This window comes from Scyliorhinus torazame, chromosome 12, assembly GCF_047496885.1.
Source record: "Scyliorhinus torazame isolate Kashiwa2021f chromosome 12, sScyTor2.1, whole genome shotgun sequence".
Lineage (NCBI taxonomy): Eukaryota > Metazoa > Chordata > Chondrichthyes > Carcharhiniformes > Scyliorhinidae > Scyliorhinus > Scyliorhinus torazame.
In genome coordinates this window covers 80,523,448-80,540,874 of record NC_092718.1, presented here as the reverse complement: position 1 = coordinate 80,540,874, position 17,427 = coordinate 80,523,448, and the positions used below count along the sequence as shown (strand labels likewise).

General features: G+C 49.8%; 1 protein-coding gene across 3 annotated transcripts in view; it reads left to right on the top strand.

Annotated features, from left to right (window-relative positions):
* LOC140386516 (serine/threonine-protein phosphatase 2A 65 kDa regulatory subunit A beta isoform-like) overlaps positions 1-17,427 on the top strand; it is a 96,113-nt gene that overhangs the window by 62,681 nt on the left and 16,005 nt on the right. For all 3 annotated transcript variants that reach the window (XR_011933630.1, XM_072468913.1, XM_072468914.1), the window contains exons 11-12: positions 3,740-3,800; positions 6,803-6,957. Coding sequence is in view for 2 of the 3 variants with exons in the window: in XM_072468913.1 (XP_072325014.1) it covers positions 3,740-3,800; positions 6,803-6,957 (216 nt within the window). In the remaining variant the exon portion in view is untranslated. The remainder of the gene's footprint in view (positions 1-3,739; positions 3,801-6,802; positions 6,958-17,427) is intronic.

Here is a 17,427-nt window from a genome sequence, read left to right as displayed (position 1 = left end):
CCAGGCCGAGTAACAGGGCGGCGCACAGGTGGGGGAGGACGTAGAGCCGGAAGTTGCTGAACTCTACGCCTTGGACGGTGAGGGTCGCGATGCAGTACCCCCGGATTTCCACGTAATGGGATCCGGAGGCCAGGGAGATTTTCTGGGTGACGGGGTGACCGGGAGGGAGCAGCGCCTCACCGTAGTGGGGTGGATGAAGCTCTTCGTGCTCCCGGAGTCAAAAAGGCAGGTCGTCTCGTGCCCATCGATCTTCACCGTTGCGAGATTGCGGGGACGGGACTGATCCAGGGTGATAGAGGCGAGCAGCGGCAGATGCTGGGAGGTCCCGGGCTGGTCAGCGGTGGCGGAGGTAGCGGTAGGCGATGAACGGTCAGACGAGCAGGAGTCCTGAGGCGCTATCCAAAATGGCGCCGAAGATGGTGGCGCACACGGGGCGCACATGGTGGGCGGCATCAAAGATGGCGGCACCCACGGACCGCACGTGGCTTGCGGTGAGGAAGATGGCGGCGCCCACGGGCCGCACGTGGCTTGCGAAGGGGAAAATGGCGGCGCCCCTGGGTCGCACGTGGGGGGTGTAGGAACGCGGGGCCTGGAAACAGCGGCGACCGTTCGGACCTGACAAACAGAAGCAAAGTGTCCTTTCTTCCCACACCCGTTGCAGGTCGCGCTCCGCGCCGGGCAGCGCTGCCTGGGGTGTTTGTTTTGCCCGCAAAAATAACACTTGGGGCCCCCCAGAGTTGGCTGGCTGCCGCGCGGCGCAGGCTTGCGGTGAGCTGGTGGGGCCCACGCTGCCCACGAGGGTGCCGCGCGGTCGTGGGCGTAGCACTGAACATTACGGGAGGCCACTTCTAACGAATTAGCGAGCTGCCTAGTTCCCGCAAGATCGAGCGTACCCCCTTCCAGTAGCCGCTGGCGGATGTATGCAGACTTCATGCCCGTGACGCAAGCGTCTCTAATTAAAAGTTCTGTGTGCTGGACTGCTGAAACTGCCTGGCAGTCACAGTTCCTATCTAGGATGTGCAGGGCCCGCAAGAAATTGCCCAGAGTCTCCCTGGGGAGTTGCTGTCTCGTGGCCAGGAGGTGCCTGGCCTATACTTGATTTACTGGTCGAACGTAATGTCCCTTCAGGAGCTTCATCGCGCCGGAGTAGGTGGGCGCATCCCGGATGAAGGGGAAAATGTCAGGGCTCACCCGTGAATAGAGGACTTGGAGCTTCTGCGAGTCCGAGGGTTCTTCAGCGGCTGTCCTGAGGTAGCTTTCAAACCAGGCTAGCCAGTGGTCAAAGGCGGACGTAGCGTTGGCTGCTTGAGGGCTCAGCTGCAGGCGATCAGGCTTGATGCGGAGATCCATCGTTTAAAAAATCTTGCTCAATAAATTAATGCACTATCAATTACCACAAAGACGAGAATAGTGGAACAATCGAGGCTTTATTGAGCAAGATGTTGTGCCTCTTGTAGCTGGAATCAGAATGTCTGCAGTACAGAAGAGCACACACATTTATACGCCGCCTACTGGGCGGAGCCAGCAGGCAGGGATTTACCCTTGTACCTCTAATATACGGGCAGTGCCATAATACATATAATATACTACTAGTGGTGACTACCACACTGTGTAACAGGCTCGACAAGGTTGAATGGACCTCCTGCTGATCCTGTTCCCGTGTAACAGGCTTGAGGAGGTTGAATGGACCTCCTGCTGATCCTGTTCCCGTGTAACAGGCTTGAGGAGGTTGAATGGACCTCCTGCTGATCCTGTGTAACAGGCTCGAGGGACCGCATGGGCCTCCTTCTGATCCTGTGTAACGGCTTGAGGGGGCTGAATGGGACTCCACCTGTTCCTGTGCAACAGATTTCAGGGGGCTGAATGGGCCTCCTCCTGTTTTGTGAAACGGTTTTGAGGGGGCTGAGTGGGCCTTCTCCTGTTCCTGTGGAACAGGCTCACAGGGCTGAATGGACCTCGTCTTGTTCCTGTACAACAGGCTCAAGTAGGGGCTGAATGGACCTCCTGCTCCTGAATATCAGGCTTGAGGGGGCTGAATGGGCCTCCTCCTGTTTTGTGAAACGGGCTTGAGGGGGCTGAGTGGGCCTTCTCATTTTCCTATGTAACAGGCTCACGGCTGAATGGACCTCGTCTTGTTCCTGTACAACAGGCTCATGTAGGGGCTGAATGGACCTCCTCCTGCTCCTGAATAACAGGCTTGAGGGCGCTGAATGGGCTTCCTCCTGTTAATGTGCAACAGGCACAGGGAAGGGCTGAATGGGGCTCCTCTGTTTCTGTATAACAGCTCGAGGGGGATGAATGGGTCTCCACCTGTTTTATGAAACAGGCTTGAGGGGGCTGAATGTGCCTCCTCTTGTCCTTGTGAAATAGGTTTGAGGGGCTGAATGGACCTCCTCTTGTTCCTGTGTAACAGCCTCGAGGGGGCTGATTGGGCCTCCTCCTGTTTTGTGAAACAGGCTTGAGGAGGCTGAGTGGGCCTCCTCCTGTCCCTGTGTAGTAGGCTCGAGGGGCTGAATGGACCTCCTCTTCCTCCTGTACCATAGGCTCAAGGAGGGGCTGAATGGACCTCCTGTTCCTGTACAACAGGTTTGAGGGGGCTGAATGGGCTTCCTCCTGTTGACGTGCAACAGACTCGGGGAGGGGCTAAATGGGCCTCCTCCTGTTCCTGTTTAACAGGCTCATGGGGCTGAATGGTCTTCCTCTTGTCCCTGTGTAACAGGCTCGAGGGGCTGAATGGACCTCCTCCTGTACCAGTACAACAGGCTCGAGGGGCCAAATGGACCTCCTCCTTTTACTTTGTAACAGGCTCGGGGAGGGGCTGAGTGGGCCTTCTCCTGTTGTTCTGCAACAGACTCGAGGAGTGGCTGAATGGGCCTCCTCTTGTTGCTGTGCAGCAGAACCAAGGAGGGGCTGAATGGTTCTGATGCACAGAGGAATATTTGATAGCACCTGTAGCCACATAAAGAGGTGTTTCTGTGTCTTGGCTTTGAATCTCTTAGACATCAGGGGCGAGATTCTCCGACCCCCCACCGGGTCGGAGAATCGCCGGGGGCTGGCGTGAATCCCGCCCCTGCCGGTTGCCGAAGTCTCCGGCACCAGAGATTCGGCGGGGACGGCAATCGGGCCGCGCCGGTTGGCGGGTCCCCCCGCGCGTTTCTCCGGCCACTAAAATGCCTGTCCCGCCGGCGTAGATTAAACCACCTACATTACCGGTGGGACAAGGCGGCGCGGGCGGGCTCCGGGGTCCTGGGGGGGGCGCGGGGCGATCTGGCCCCGGGGGGTGTCCCCACGGTGGCCTGGCCCACGATCGGGGTCCACCGATCCGCGGGCGGGCCTGTGTCGTGGGGGCACTCTTTCCCTTCCGCCTCCGCCACGGTCTCCACCATGGCGGAGGCGGAAGAGACTCCCTCCACTGCGCATGCGCGGAAATGCCATCAGCGGCCGCTGACGCTCCCATGCATGCGCCGCCCGGAGATGTCATTTCCGCGCCAGCTGGCGGGGCAACAAAGGCCTTTCCTGCCAGCTGGCGGGGTGGAAATTATTCCGGCGCGATGCCCGTCTGATTTGCGCCGTTTTGGGCGCCAGTCGGCGGACATCGCGCCGTTTCCGGAGACTTTCGCCCCAGAGACTGACAGTGTGAGTGGAACAGTAGTGACCCATGTCCAGTGTGATATTTAATGTGTGCTGCATGTAGTGAGTGAGTTTCACCTTTAAACACGCTCTCCTATTACCTCCACAGGGTGTCGAGTTCTTCAATGAAAAATTAAACTCCATCTGCATGGCCTGGCTGGTGGATCACGGTGAGGACTGGACCTGGTGTTATCCACTGACTATCATCGTTTATATATATTGTACAATTTAATTTAGGAGCGAGCCACCTTGTGAGGGACATTTTGACTCAAGCTCCTGTAATCCTTGATTACAGAAGGAGGTCAATCGGCCCATTGTGACTGTGCTGGCTCTCACCCTGCTCCACTCCCTCCACATTCTCTCCTAAACATTTTTCTTCTTCAGATTCTGATCCAGTTCCCTGTTGAAATCCTCGATTGAATCTGCCTCCCCCACACTCTCAGGCAGTGTATTCCCGATCCTAACCACTAGCTGTGTGGAAAAGTTTCTCTTCGCCTCACCCTCGCTTCCGTTGCCAATCACCTTCAAGCTGTGCCTCTCTGGTTCCCATTCCCTCCACCAATGGAAACGGTTTCTTTCTCTCCCCTCTTTCCCAGACCCTCTCTCAAATCTGCCTCTCTATCTTCTCTCCCTGGAGAATATTCTCAGCTTCGTCAATCTATCCACGGAACATCCCTGGAATCATTCTCCTGAATCTTTTTGGCACCCTCTGTCTCTCTGAAGCCTTTCCATCATTCCTAACGTGTGTGTAGCGCACAATGACTTACGAGAGACGAATAGAGATGAAGTCGATGAGGCTTTATTAAGCGTGACTTGTTCCCCGCAGTTCAGCAACAGACTGGAGCTGCGGGGAGAACTCCTGGTTCTTATACTCCGCCTTCAGGGCGGAGCTAGAGATCAACAGCCAACCAGGACCCGGGATCTGTCAGCCAATGGCATCACGGCTTCACAGTCCCACATGACCCCTAATGCATACTACCACAGTGTGGCACCCAGAACTGTGCACAATATTCCAGCTGAGGTCCAACTCGTGTCCTGTATAAGTTCAGCATAACCTCCTTGCTCTTGTGCTCTGTATCCCCATTAACAAAGCCCAGAATTCTATCTGCTTTATTTGTTTTAAATTTAAAGTGCCCAATTCTTTACTGTCTGCTTTATTAACTGCTTTCTCCACCTGTCCTGCCAGCTTCAATGATTTATGCACAGGCACCCCCGACCCCTCTCCTCCAACGCCCCCTTTAGAATTTATTTTGTCCCTCTATGTTGTAGGATTATATTCATTGGAGTTTAGAAGAGTGAGAGAGGATCTTATAGAAACATGTAAAATTCTAACAGGAATAGACATAGGAGATTCAGAAAGAATGTTTCCAATGGTGGCGAGTCCAGAACTAGGAATCATAGTTTGAGGATATGGGGTAAACCTTTTGGGACTGAAGTGAGGAGAAATTTCTTCACCCAGGGAGTGGTGAATCTGTGGAATTCACTGCCACAAAAAGTAGTTGAGGCCAAAACGTTGAGTGATTTCAAGAATTAGATACAGCTCTTGGGGTTAAAGGGATCAAGGGATATGAGGGGGAAGGCGGGATCAGGGTTTTGAAATTGATGATCAGCCATGATCATAGTGAATGGTGGAGCTGGCTAGAAGGGCCGAATAGCCTCCTCGTGCTTCTGTTTTCTATGTTTCAGTGTTTCTACATATGGGGCGAAATTCTCCGGTATCGGTGCGATGTCCGCTGACTAGCGCCCAAAACGGCGCAAATCAGTCGGGCATTGCGCCGCCCCAAAGGTGCGGAATGCTCTGCATCTTGGCGGGCCGAGCCCCAACCTTAAGGGGCTAGGCCCGCGCCTGACGAAGTTCCGCCCCGCCAGCTGGCGGAAAAGGCCTTTGGTGCCCCGCCAGCTGGTGCGGAAACGACATCTCCGGGCGGCGCATGCGCGGGAGCGTTAGCGGCCGCTGACGGCATTCCCGCGAATGCGCAGTGGAGGGAGTCTCTTCCGCCTCCGCCATGGTGGAGACCGTGGCGAAGGCGGAAGGAAAAGAGTGCCCCCACGGCACAGGCCCGCCCGCGGATCGATGGGCCCCGATCGCAGGCCAGGCCACAGTGGGGGCACCCCCCGGGGCCAGATCGCCCCGCGCCCGTGCCGCCTTGTCCCGCCGGTAAGGTAGGTGGTTTAATCTACGCCGGCGGGACAGGCATTTTAGCAGCGGGACTTCGGCCCATCCGGGCCGGAGAATCGCGGGGGGGGGGGGGGGGCCAACCGGCGCGGCGCATTTTGGTAGGAAGCATGGGCGAGCTTCCTACCAAAATGAATCGCCTCCTATTTCCCTGCATCAAGTTTTGTCTGCTCAAGTTCAAATCACTCGAATGGGGAGAATGTGGAACTCTCTCCCAAAGGGAGTGGGGAGAATGTGGGACCCAGTCCCACAGGGAATGGGGTGAATGTGGATATGCTCCTGCAGGAAATGGGGAGAATGTGCAACTCACTCCCACAGGTGGGGTGAATATGGGACTCCTACTAGCTCCCGCAGGGAGTGGGAGAAAGTGAGACTTGCTTCCGCAGAGAGTGGGGAGAATGTGGAACTCACTCCCCTAGGGAGTAGGAGAATGTGCGACTTGCTTCCACAGGGAGTGGGGAGAATGTGGAACTCATTCCCACAGGGAGTGGAGAGGATGTGGAACTCGCTCCCGGAGGGAGTAGGGAGAATGTAAAATTTGCTTCCACAGAAAGCGGGGCGAATGTGGGATTCGTTCTCGGAGGGAGTAGGGAGAATGTAGAATTTGCTTCCACAGGAAGTGGGGTAAATGTGGGACCCGCTCCCACAGGGAGTGGTTGAGGTGAATAATGTCGATGTATTTAAGGGGGAAGCTGGATTAACACATGAGGGAGAGAGGAATAGAAGGATATGGTGGTGGGGAGGGAGCTGAAGAAGTGTGGTGGGGAGGAGGATAGTGTGCAACAGGAACACCGGCACGGAGCAGACATATAAGAGATGAAGTGGGGCATTAGAACTCAGTTACCTTGTCTGGTGCTGTTATTATTGCAAAGGACTGACGCTGGGTGAGGGACTGTGCTGATGAGAGTGCGATATGGAGGGGGTTATGTGGGTTTTGGGTCGCGATCTTTCCAGTCCGTGTTTGTGACACTGTCCTTTTCTCCCCGCTGCCTTCAGTCTTTGCCGTTCGCGAGGCGGCCACCAACAACCTGAAGAAGCTCACCCAGAAGTTCGGTAAGATTTGGGCCCAGAACACCATCATACCCAAAGTTCTTGCCATGTCCAGCAATCCCAACTACCTGCACAGGATGACCACTCTCTTCTGCGTCAATGTAAGTCTCTGCTATGGGTTGGACTGTATCCCCCCCCCACCCCACTTCCCCCACATCCGCAGGCTCCATTGCCATCCCACTCGCCCTCTCCCACCCATCTGCAACCCCCACCCCCCCATCAATTCCCAGGCTCCAATCCTCCCTCCCCAGTCCCATCCACAGTCTCCATTTGTACTCCCAGCCCTCACCCCCCATGGCACTTCGCTCTTCACTGCAAGGAGCACTAATGATGACTCGCTGTCATTTTTTTTCTCAGCGTTTTACAGGGGTGGGACTCACTGGACAAGCTGCCATTTTTATTGTCCACCCCTAATTCCTCTTGATAAGGTGGTGGCGAGCTGACTTCCCGAACTGGTGCAGTCCACCTGGTAATGGTTTGGTGCAACTGAGCATCTCGCTTGGCCATTCCAGAGGGGCAAGTAAGGGAAAATCATTTCGCTTTGGGTCAGGAGCCACATGTCAATCAGACCAGGTAAAGGTGGCAGATTTCCTTCCCTAAAGGACATTATTGAACAAGATGGCGTTTTAACAGCAACTGATGATAGTTTCACAGTCGCCATTACTGAGACTAGCTTTATAATTTGAGAATGTTATCTGGGTTTGAATCCCAAAACAGCGGGTGGCGGAATTTGAATTTCTTGAAAACTCTGGAATTAGAAGTCTTTATCGATACCATTTTCGATTGTTGTAAATACCCATCTGATTCACTAATGATAAAGTCCTACATAAGAGACTGTTGACTGAGGCAGAAGCCCACGGAATTGAGGCCAAATTATTCACAAAGCTGCAAAATTGGTTGAGTGACAGAGAATGGGGACATTGGGTACGTACTCTTAATTGGCAGGATGCGACTAATGGTGTCCCACAGGAATCTATGTTAGGGCCGAAATTGTTCACATTATTCATTATCGATTGGGATAATTGCATAAAAAGTCATATATCCAAATTTGCTGCTGAAACAAAGTTGGGGAGCATTGTAGACAGTGCAGTTGTGTCATGTGAGAGTGCCTTTAAGAAATGGATGTTTAAGCAATGTACCTTTAAGAAATGCAGTGATGTCAGAGACTGGGTGGAGCTGGGCTTTTAGTTCAGCCATTTTGAAGTTTCAGTTTGAGAGAGCCTGGCTGGTTTACTGAGAGCTGCAGGAAGGAAAAGAGCTGGTCTGGTGATTTCTGCAAATCCAAAGACAATAAGTATGTTGAATGTAACCTCATGTCTGTTGTTAAAGGTGAAGTCTTTTGGAGGTTTGAAGGAACATTTTGAGGGATTATGTACTGTTGTATTATTTTCGGGGTTATCATTGAAGTAGCGTGTTAAGAGATCCAATGTTTATTTAAAAGGTTAAATTGAGTTCATGGAATAAACATTGTTTTGTTTTAAAAACCACGTGTCCATAATTGTAATCCCACTCCTGGAGAACAAGCCGTGTGCTCGGAAAAGCAACAATAGCATTAAAGGTTGAACTCCATGATACATTTTGAGGTTCTGAAAACACCTCTCCCATAACAGTTGGGGGCTCGAGGGGAATAAAAGTCTATCTATTGGATTGGCTTTTGTGAACTTAAAGACAGTGAAGGATTGTTGCTTTTCCGGTGTGGTATTTTAGTTTAAGTGTGTTGTGGACAATGGCTCTTTCAGAGGCTCAAACGTTTTTGGGGGTGGAGACTGTCACACACAGTACCTTACGGACAGAGACTAAAAGCAGACTGTTGGGTCTGGCAAAAACATTGCAGTTAACATTACCTGACAAAATGTGAAAAGATGGGGTAATTCTGGCGGTGGTTAAGCATTTAAAGTTGCCTGAGATAGAGTTTGACTCATTGGAAATGGAAAAAATTCAGTTGCAAATTAAACAAATGGAACATGAGAAAGAATCAAAGCGGCTGGAATATGAGAGAGAGAGAGAAGAAAAAGAAAGAGAAAGAGAGAGAGAGGAAAATGAAAAGGAGAGAGAAGAAAGGAGCAAAGAAAGAATAGCCCTAGTAAAACAAAAAGAAAAGAAAGGGAGATGCAGATCAGGGAAAAAGATAAAGAGAGGGAGTTTGAACTTCAGAAAATGGCCATGAATCATGACAATCAGTTAAAATTGGCAGACGTAAAGGGAAACGTACAGTTGGATGATAGTGATGAGGATAGTGAGAAAGAGCGTCACAGTCAAAGGCTTGGTGAGTGGGAATCTATTTAAACATGTCCAAGCATTGCCAAGGTTTGACGAGAAGGAAGTGGAAGCCTTTTTCATTTAATTTGAGAAGGTAGCTAAACAAATGAAATGGCCACAGGACATGTGGGTATTACTGATTCAAACAAAGCTGGTAGGTAGAGCTAGTGAAGTGTTTGCATCACTACCGGAGGAGGTATCTGGAACGTATGAGGAGGTGAAGAGATCCATCTTAAGTGCATATGAGCTAGTGCCTGAAGCTTACAGACAAAGGGTTAGAAATTTAAGGAAAGAATTTGGTCAAACATACATGGAGTTTGAAAGGCTCAAACAGAGTAATTTTGATAGGTGGATAAGGGATTTGAAAATAGACCAAACGTATGAAGCTCTCAGAGAAATTATACTTTTGGAGGAGTTTAAAAATTCAATTCCTGGGGCGAAATTCTCCCCCAACGGTGCGATGTCCGCCGACTGGCGCCCAAATTGGCGCCAATCAGACGAGCATCGCGCCGCCCCAAATGTGCGGAATGCTCCGCATCTTTGGCGGCCTAGCCCCTCAATGTCGGGGCTAGGCCGGCGCCGGAGGGATTTCCGCCCCGCCAGCTGGCGGAAATGGCGTTTGTTGCCCCGCCAGCTGGCGGAAATGGCGTTTGGTGCCCCACCAGCTGGCGCAGAAATGTGGCGCATGCGCGGGAGCGTCAGCGGCCGCTGAAAGTTTCCCGCGCATGCGCAGTGGGGAGAGTCACTTCCGCCTCCGCCATGGTGGAGGCCGTGGCGGAGGCGGAAGGGAAAGAGTGCCCCCACGGCACAGACCCGCCCGCGGATCGGTGGGCCCCGATCGCGGGCCAGGCCACCGCGGGGGCACCCCCGGGGTCATATCGCCCCGCGCCTCCCCCAGGACCCCGGAGCCCGTCCACGCCGCCTGGTCCCGCCGGTAAATACCAGCTTTGATTTACGCCGGCGGGACAGGCAATTTCTGGGCGCGACTTCGGCCCATCCGGGCCGGAGAATTGAGCGGGGGGTCCCGCCAACCGGCGCGGCCCGATTCCCGCCCCCGCCCAATCTCCGGTACCGGAGACTTCGGCGGGGGCGGGATTCACGGCGGCCAACGGCCATTCTCCGACCCGGCGGGGGGTCGGAGAATGACGTCCCAGATGTAGTGAGAACTCATGTGGGAGAACAGAGGGTTAAAACTGCGAGATTAGCAGCAGAAATGGCAGATGATTATGAATTAGTTCATAAATCAAAGGTTGGTTTCCGACATCAGTTTCAGCCGGTGAGGGTGGGGACATGAGAAATACTCAAGTGGTAAAGGTAAAGGTGATCTGATGGGAGATAATGAAGAGAGTGTACCTCAGATTAAAAAATAAATCCAGGAGCGTGGAAAAGAAATGAAAAGTTTCAAATGTTTTCACTGTAATAAACTAGGCCATGTAAAGTCACAGTGTTGGTGGTTGAAGAAAAGCACTGGAAAGGGTGATGTGGTAAAACAGGATTAAACAGTGGGATTTGTTAGAGTGGTAAAGGAAAGCCCAAGGGAAATGAAGGAGGTGCAAATGATTGTACTGCCAGTTCAAGAAGTAATGCCATATGTCTTCAAAGAATTTACTTGTGTGGGTAAAGTTTACTCATGTGTATCAGGAGGAGCAGGTAAAGAAGTCACAATTTTAAGAGATACAGGGGCTAGTCAATCTTTAACGGTAAAAGATGAGGAATTATGTAGTTTGGGAAGAATGTTGCCAGCAAAGGTGGTGGTATTTGGAATTCAGGGTGAGAGGAGTAGCGTTCCATTATATAAGGTAAGGTTGGAAAGTCCAGTGAAGAGTGGTGAAGTGGTATTAGGAGTAATAGATAAACTATCTTGTCCAGGAATATCTTGGGTAATGATATCGCTGGATCGCAGGTGGGAGTGATGCCTACTATGGTTGATAAGCCAGTGGAAAATCAGTCAATTGAAGTGTTGAAGGACGTATATCCTGGGATTTTTCCGGATTGTGTTGTAACAAGGTCGCCAAGTCACAGGTTAAGACGAGGAGAAATCAAAGAGTGAAGATGAAGTTGAACATAGAACATAGAACGTAGAAAAATACAGCACAGAGCAGGCCCTTCGGCACACGATGTTGTTCCGAACCTTTGTCCTAGATTAATCATAGATTATCATAGAATTTACAGTGCAGAAGGAGGCCACCCGGCCCATCAAGTCTGCACCGGCTCCTGGAAAGAGCACCCTACCCAAGGTCAACACCTCCACCCTATCCCCACAACCCAGCAACTCCACCCAACACTAAGGGCAGTTTTGGACACTAAGGGCAATTTATCACGGCCAATCCACCTAACTTGCACATCTTTGGACTGTGGGAGGAAACCGGAGCACCCGGAGGAAACCCACGCACACACGAGGAGGACGTGCAGACTCCGCACAGACAGTGACCCAAGCCGGAATCGAACCTGGGACCCTGGAGCTGTGAAGCAATTGTGCTATCCACAATGCTACCATGCTGCCCTTAAGAACAAATTAATCAACACTATATCATTCTCCCGTAATCCATGTACATATCCAATAGATGCTTGAAGGTCCCTAATGTTTCCGACTCAACTACTTCCACAGGCAGTGCATTCCATGCCCCCACTACTCTCTGGGTAAAGAACCTACCTCTGACATCCCCCCTATATCTTCCACCATTTAGCTTAAATTTATGTCCCCTTGTAATGGTTTGTTACACCCGGGGAAAAAGTCTCTGACTGTCTACTCTCTCTATTCCCCTGATCATCTTATAAACCTCTATCAAGTCGCCCCTCATCCTTCTCCGTTCTAATGAGAAAAGGCCTAGCACCCTCAACCTTTCCTCGTAAGACCTACCCTCCATTCCAGGCAACATCCTGGTAAATCTCCTTTGCACCTTTTCGAAAGCTTCCACATCCTTCCTAAAATGAGGCGACCAGAACTGTACACAGTACTCCAAATGTGGCCTTACCAAAGTTTTGTACAGCTGCATCATCACCTCACGGCTCTTAACTTCAATTCCTCTGTTAATGAACGCTAGCACACCATCGGCCTTCTTCACAGCTCTATCCACTTGAGTGGCAACTTTCAAAGATGTATGAACACAGACCCCAAGATCTCTCTGCTCCTCCACATTGTCAAGAACTCTACCATTAACCCTGTATTCCGCATTCATATTTGTCCTTCCAAAATGAACAACCTCACACTTTTCAGGGTTAAACTCCATCTGCCACTTCTCAGCCCAGCTCTGCATCCTATCTATGTCTCTTTGCAGCCGACAACAGCCCTCTTCACTATCCACAACTCCACCAATCTTCGTATCGTCTGCAAATTTACTGACCCACCCTTCAACTCCCTCATCCAAGTCATTAATGAAAATCACAAACAGCAGAGGACCCAGAACTGATCCCTGCGGTACGCCACTGGTAACTGGGCTCCAGGCTGAATATTTGCCATCCACCACCCACTCTCTGACTTCTATCGGTTAGCCAGTTTGTTATCCAACTGGCCATATTTCCCACTATCCCATGCCTCCTTACTTTCTGCAAAAGCCTACCATGGGGAACCTTATCAAATGCCTTACTAAAATCCATGTACACTACATCCACTGCTTTACCTTCATCCACATGCTTGGTCACCTCCTCAAAGAATTCAATAAGACTTGTAAGGCAAGACCTACCCCTCACAAATCCGTGCTGACTATCCCTAATCAAGCAGTGTCTTTCCGGATGCTCAGAAACCCTATCCTTCAGTACCCTTTCCATTACTTTACCTGCCACCGAAGTAAGACTAACTGGCCTGTAATTCCCAGGGTTATCCCTGGTCCCTTTTTTGAACAGGGGCACGACATTCGCCACTCTCCAATCCCCTGGTACCACCCCTGTTGACAGTGAGAACGAAAAGATCATTGCCAACGGATCTGCAATTTCATCTCTTGCTTCTCATAGAATCCTTGGATATATCCCGTCAGGCCCGGTGGACTTGTCTATCCTCAAGTTTTTCAAAATGCCCAACACATCTTCCTTCCTAACAAGTATTTCCTCGAGCTTACAGTCTGTTTCACACTGTCCTCTCCAACAATATGGCCCCTCTCATTTGTAAACACAGAAGAAAACTACTCATTCAAGACCTCTCCTATCTCTTCAGACTCAATACACAATCTCCCGCTACTGTCCTTGATCGGACCTACCCTCGCTTTAGTCATTCTCATATTTCTGACATATGTGTAAAAGGCCTTGGGGTTTTCCTTGATCCTACCCGCCAAGGATTGTTCATGCCCTCTCTTAGCTCTCCTAATCCCTTTCTTCAGTTCCCTCCTGGCTATCTTGGATCCCTCCAGCGCCCTGTCTGAACCTTGTTTCCTTAGCCTTACATAAGTCTCCTTCTTCCTCTTAACAAGACATTCAACCTCTTCCCTCACTCGACCATCTCTTCCCTGCCTGACAGGGACATACATATCAAGGACACATAGTACCTGTTCCTTGAACAAGTTCCACATTTCACTTGTGTCCTTCCCGGACAGCCTATGTTCCCAACTTATGCACTTCAATTCTTGTCTGACAACATCGTATTTACCCTTCCCCCAATTGTAAACCTTGCCCTGTTGCACGCACCTATCCCTCTCCATTACTAAAGTGAAAGTCACAGAATTGTGGTCACTATCTCCAAAATGCTCCCCCACTAACAAATCTATCACTTGCCCTGGTTCATTACCAAGTACCAAATCCAGTATGGCCTCCCCTCTGGTCGGACAATCTGCATACTGTGTTAGAAAAGCTTCCTGGACACACTGCGCAAACACCACCCCATCCAAACTATTTGATCGAAAGTGTTTCCACTCAATTTTTGGGAAGTTGAAGTCACCCATGACTACTACCCTGTGACTTCTGCACCTTTCCAAAATCTGTTTCCCAATCTGTTCCTCCACATCTCTGCTACTATTGGGGGGCCTATAGAAAAGTCCTAACAAGGTGACTGCTCCTTTCCTATTTCTGACTTCAACTCATACTACCTCAGTAGGCAGATACTCCTTGAACTGCCTTTCTGCAGCTGTTATACTATCTCTAATTAACAATGCCACCCCCCACCTCTTTTACCACCCTCCCTAATCTTATTGAAACATCTATAACCAGGGACCTCCAATAACCATTTCTGCCCCTCTTCTATCCAAGTTTCCGTGATGGCCACCACATCGTAGTCCCAAGTACCGATCCATGCCTTAAGTTCACCCACCTTATTCCTGATGCTTCTTGCGTTGAAGTATACACACTTCAACCCATCTCCGTGCCTGCCAGTACTCCTTTGTCAGTGTTCCCTTCCCCACTGCCTCACTACACGCTTTGGCGTCCTGAATATCGGCTACCTTAGTTGCTAGACTACAAATCCGGTTCCCATTCCCCTGCCAAATTAGTTTAAACCCTCCCGAAGAGTACTAGAAAACCTCCCTCCCTGGATATTGGTGCCCCTCTAGTTCAGATGCAACCCGTCCTGCTTGTACAGGTCCCACCTTCCCCAGGATGCCCTCCAATTATCCAAATACCTGAGGCCCTCCCTCCTACACCATTCCTGCAGCTACGTGTTCAATTGCATTCTCTCCCTATTCCTAGCCTCGCTATCACGTGGCACCGGCAACAAACCAAAGGTGACAACTCTGTCTGTCATGGCTTTTAACTTCCAGCCTAACTCCCTAAACTCGTTTATTACCTCCACACCCCTTTTCCTACCTACATCGTTTGTACCAATGTGCACCACGACTTCTGGCTGCTCCCCCCCCCCCTTAAGGACCCTGAAGACACGATCCGAGACATCCCTGGCCTTGGCACCCGGGAGGCAACATACCTTTCGGGAGTCTCGCTCGCGACCATAGAATCTCCTATCTATTCCCCTAACCATTGAATCTCCTACAACTATTGCTTTTCTATTCTCCCCCTTCCCTTCTGAGGCCCAGAGCCAGACTCAGTGCCAGAGACCTGGCCGCTAGGGCCTTCCCCCGGTTGGTCATCCCCCCCAACAGCATCCAAAATGGTACACTTGTTTTGAAGGGGAATGGCCACGAGGGATCCCTGCACTGTCTGCCTGTTTGTTTTCTTTCCCCTGACTGTAACCCAGCTACTCTTGTCCTGTACCTTGGGTGTGGTTACCTCCCTGTAACTCCTCTCTATCACTCCCTCTGCCTCCCGGATGATCCGAAGTTCATCCAGCTCCAGCTCCAGTCCCCTAACACGGTCTCTGAGGAGCTGGAGTTGGGTACACTTCCCGCAGGTATAGTCAGCAGGGACACCGGTGGTATCCCTCACCACCCACATCGTACAGGAGGAGCATGCAACTGGCCTAGCCTCCATCCCCTCTTACCTTACAGAATATAACTGCCCTGTGGACCAACTGGACCTCCGCCCTCCGACTCTGCTCCCAGTCAGCTGCACTCTCTGTAAACTCTTGGCTCCCTTCTCGCTCTTTGCAGAAATGTAGGAAACAAAATGAAAGGAGCACCTTACTCCCTCCTCACCTAACTCCCTCAGTCACCAAACTCTCACTATAGCATTCAAATGCACCAAATTCAGCACTCCCTCAGTCACCAAACTCTCACTATAGCACTCAAATGCACCAAATTCAGCACTCAGTGCAAACAAAGTCTGCACTGTAGTGGATCACTCTTATACTGTGAATCTAGCCTCTGAAAACTGGCCTAATCCAATGAACTAATTAACAAGCTCCAGCTGCAAGTACCTACAAGTAGAACCTTTGTTTGAAGCTGATTGAAAATTCACCTTCTTCGAAACCAAACAGCAACTTTTAAGTTAATTAACTAAATAAAAGAAAGACTAGACTTTAGATAAAAATGAACCCTTATACTCCCTCAGTCACCAAACTCTCACTATAGCACTCAAATGCACCAAATTCAGCACTCAGTGCAATTATCAGAAACGATTTTTGATCAGATGGTTGAAAAAAAACAAGAACAGATGGAGGATGAGGCGGATATCTTTAGTTCAGGAAAATTGGTGGAGTTCCAACAGAAAGATGTAGAAATAAAACGGATATATCAGAAAGCATACAGGGAAGAGGAATCTGAGAGTATACCAGAGTGTTATTACCCCAAAAGTGATGACTTGATGAGAAAATGAAGACCTGCAAATATGCAGGCGGATGAAAAGTGGGCAGAAGTTTATCAAGTAGTATTGCCTGTAGGGTATAGAAAGGAGGTGTTGCGAGTTGCACATGAGGTACCAGTGGGAGGTCATTTGAGAATAAGGAAAACTCAAGCTAAAATCCAGAAACATTTTTATTGGCCTGGACTACATAAAGATGTAGTTAAATTTTGTCAATCATGTCACACATGTCAAGTGATAGGGAAACCTCAAGCAGTGATAAAACCAACGCCCTTAATACCCATTCCAGCATTTGAGGAACCTTTTACGAGTGTCATAATTGATTGTGTAGCACCGCTTCCTAAAACAAAAAGTGGGAATCAATATCTTTTGACTATAATGGATGTGGCTATAGGTTTCCAGAGGCCATTCCAGTACATAATATTACAGCTAAAAGGATTGTGGAGGAGTTACTTAAATTCTTTACTAGATATGGACTACCCACAGAAATTCAATCGGATCAAGGATCGAATTTTACTTCAAAGTTATTCAAAGACGTTATGGATAGCTTAGCAATCAAACAATTTAAATCAACTGCTTACCATCCAGAATCGCAGGGAGCGTTAGAAAGGTGGCATCAGACATTAAAGACAATGTTGAGGGCATATTGTCAAGATTATCCAGAGGATTGGGATAAAGGAATTCCATTCGTATTGTTTGCAATTAGGGATGCACCTAATGAGTCTACCAAATTTAGTCCTTTTGAACTAATTTTTGGTCATGAGGTAAGAGGACCACTTAAATTGATTAAAGAAAAATTGGTGGGTGAGAAATCGGAAATTACACTATTGGATTACATGTCAAATTTTAGGGAACGATTAAATAGAGCAGGTGAATTGGCTAGACAACATTTAAAAGTTGCACAAAATGTGATGAAAAGGGTAGCGGACAAGAACTCCAAAGTTCGTAGTTTTGCCAGTGGAGATAAAGTTTTATGTTGTTACCAGTGGTAGGTAACCTTTAAAAGCTAGGTTTTGAGGACCTTATCAGATTGAAAGGAAATTAAGTGAGGTGAATTATGTGGTACACACACCAGATAGAAAAAAGACTCACCGAGTGTGTCATGTGAATATGCTTGAAAGGTACTTTGAAAGGGAAGGAGAGAAAAATGATTCTAACTCAAAGTGACAAACCAAATCCAGATGACTGTGAATTTGACA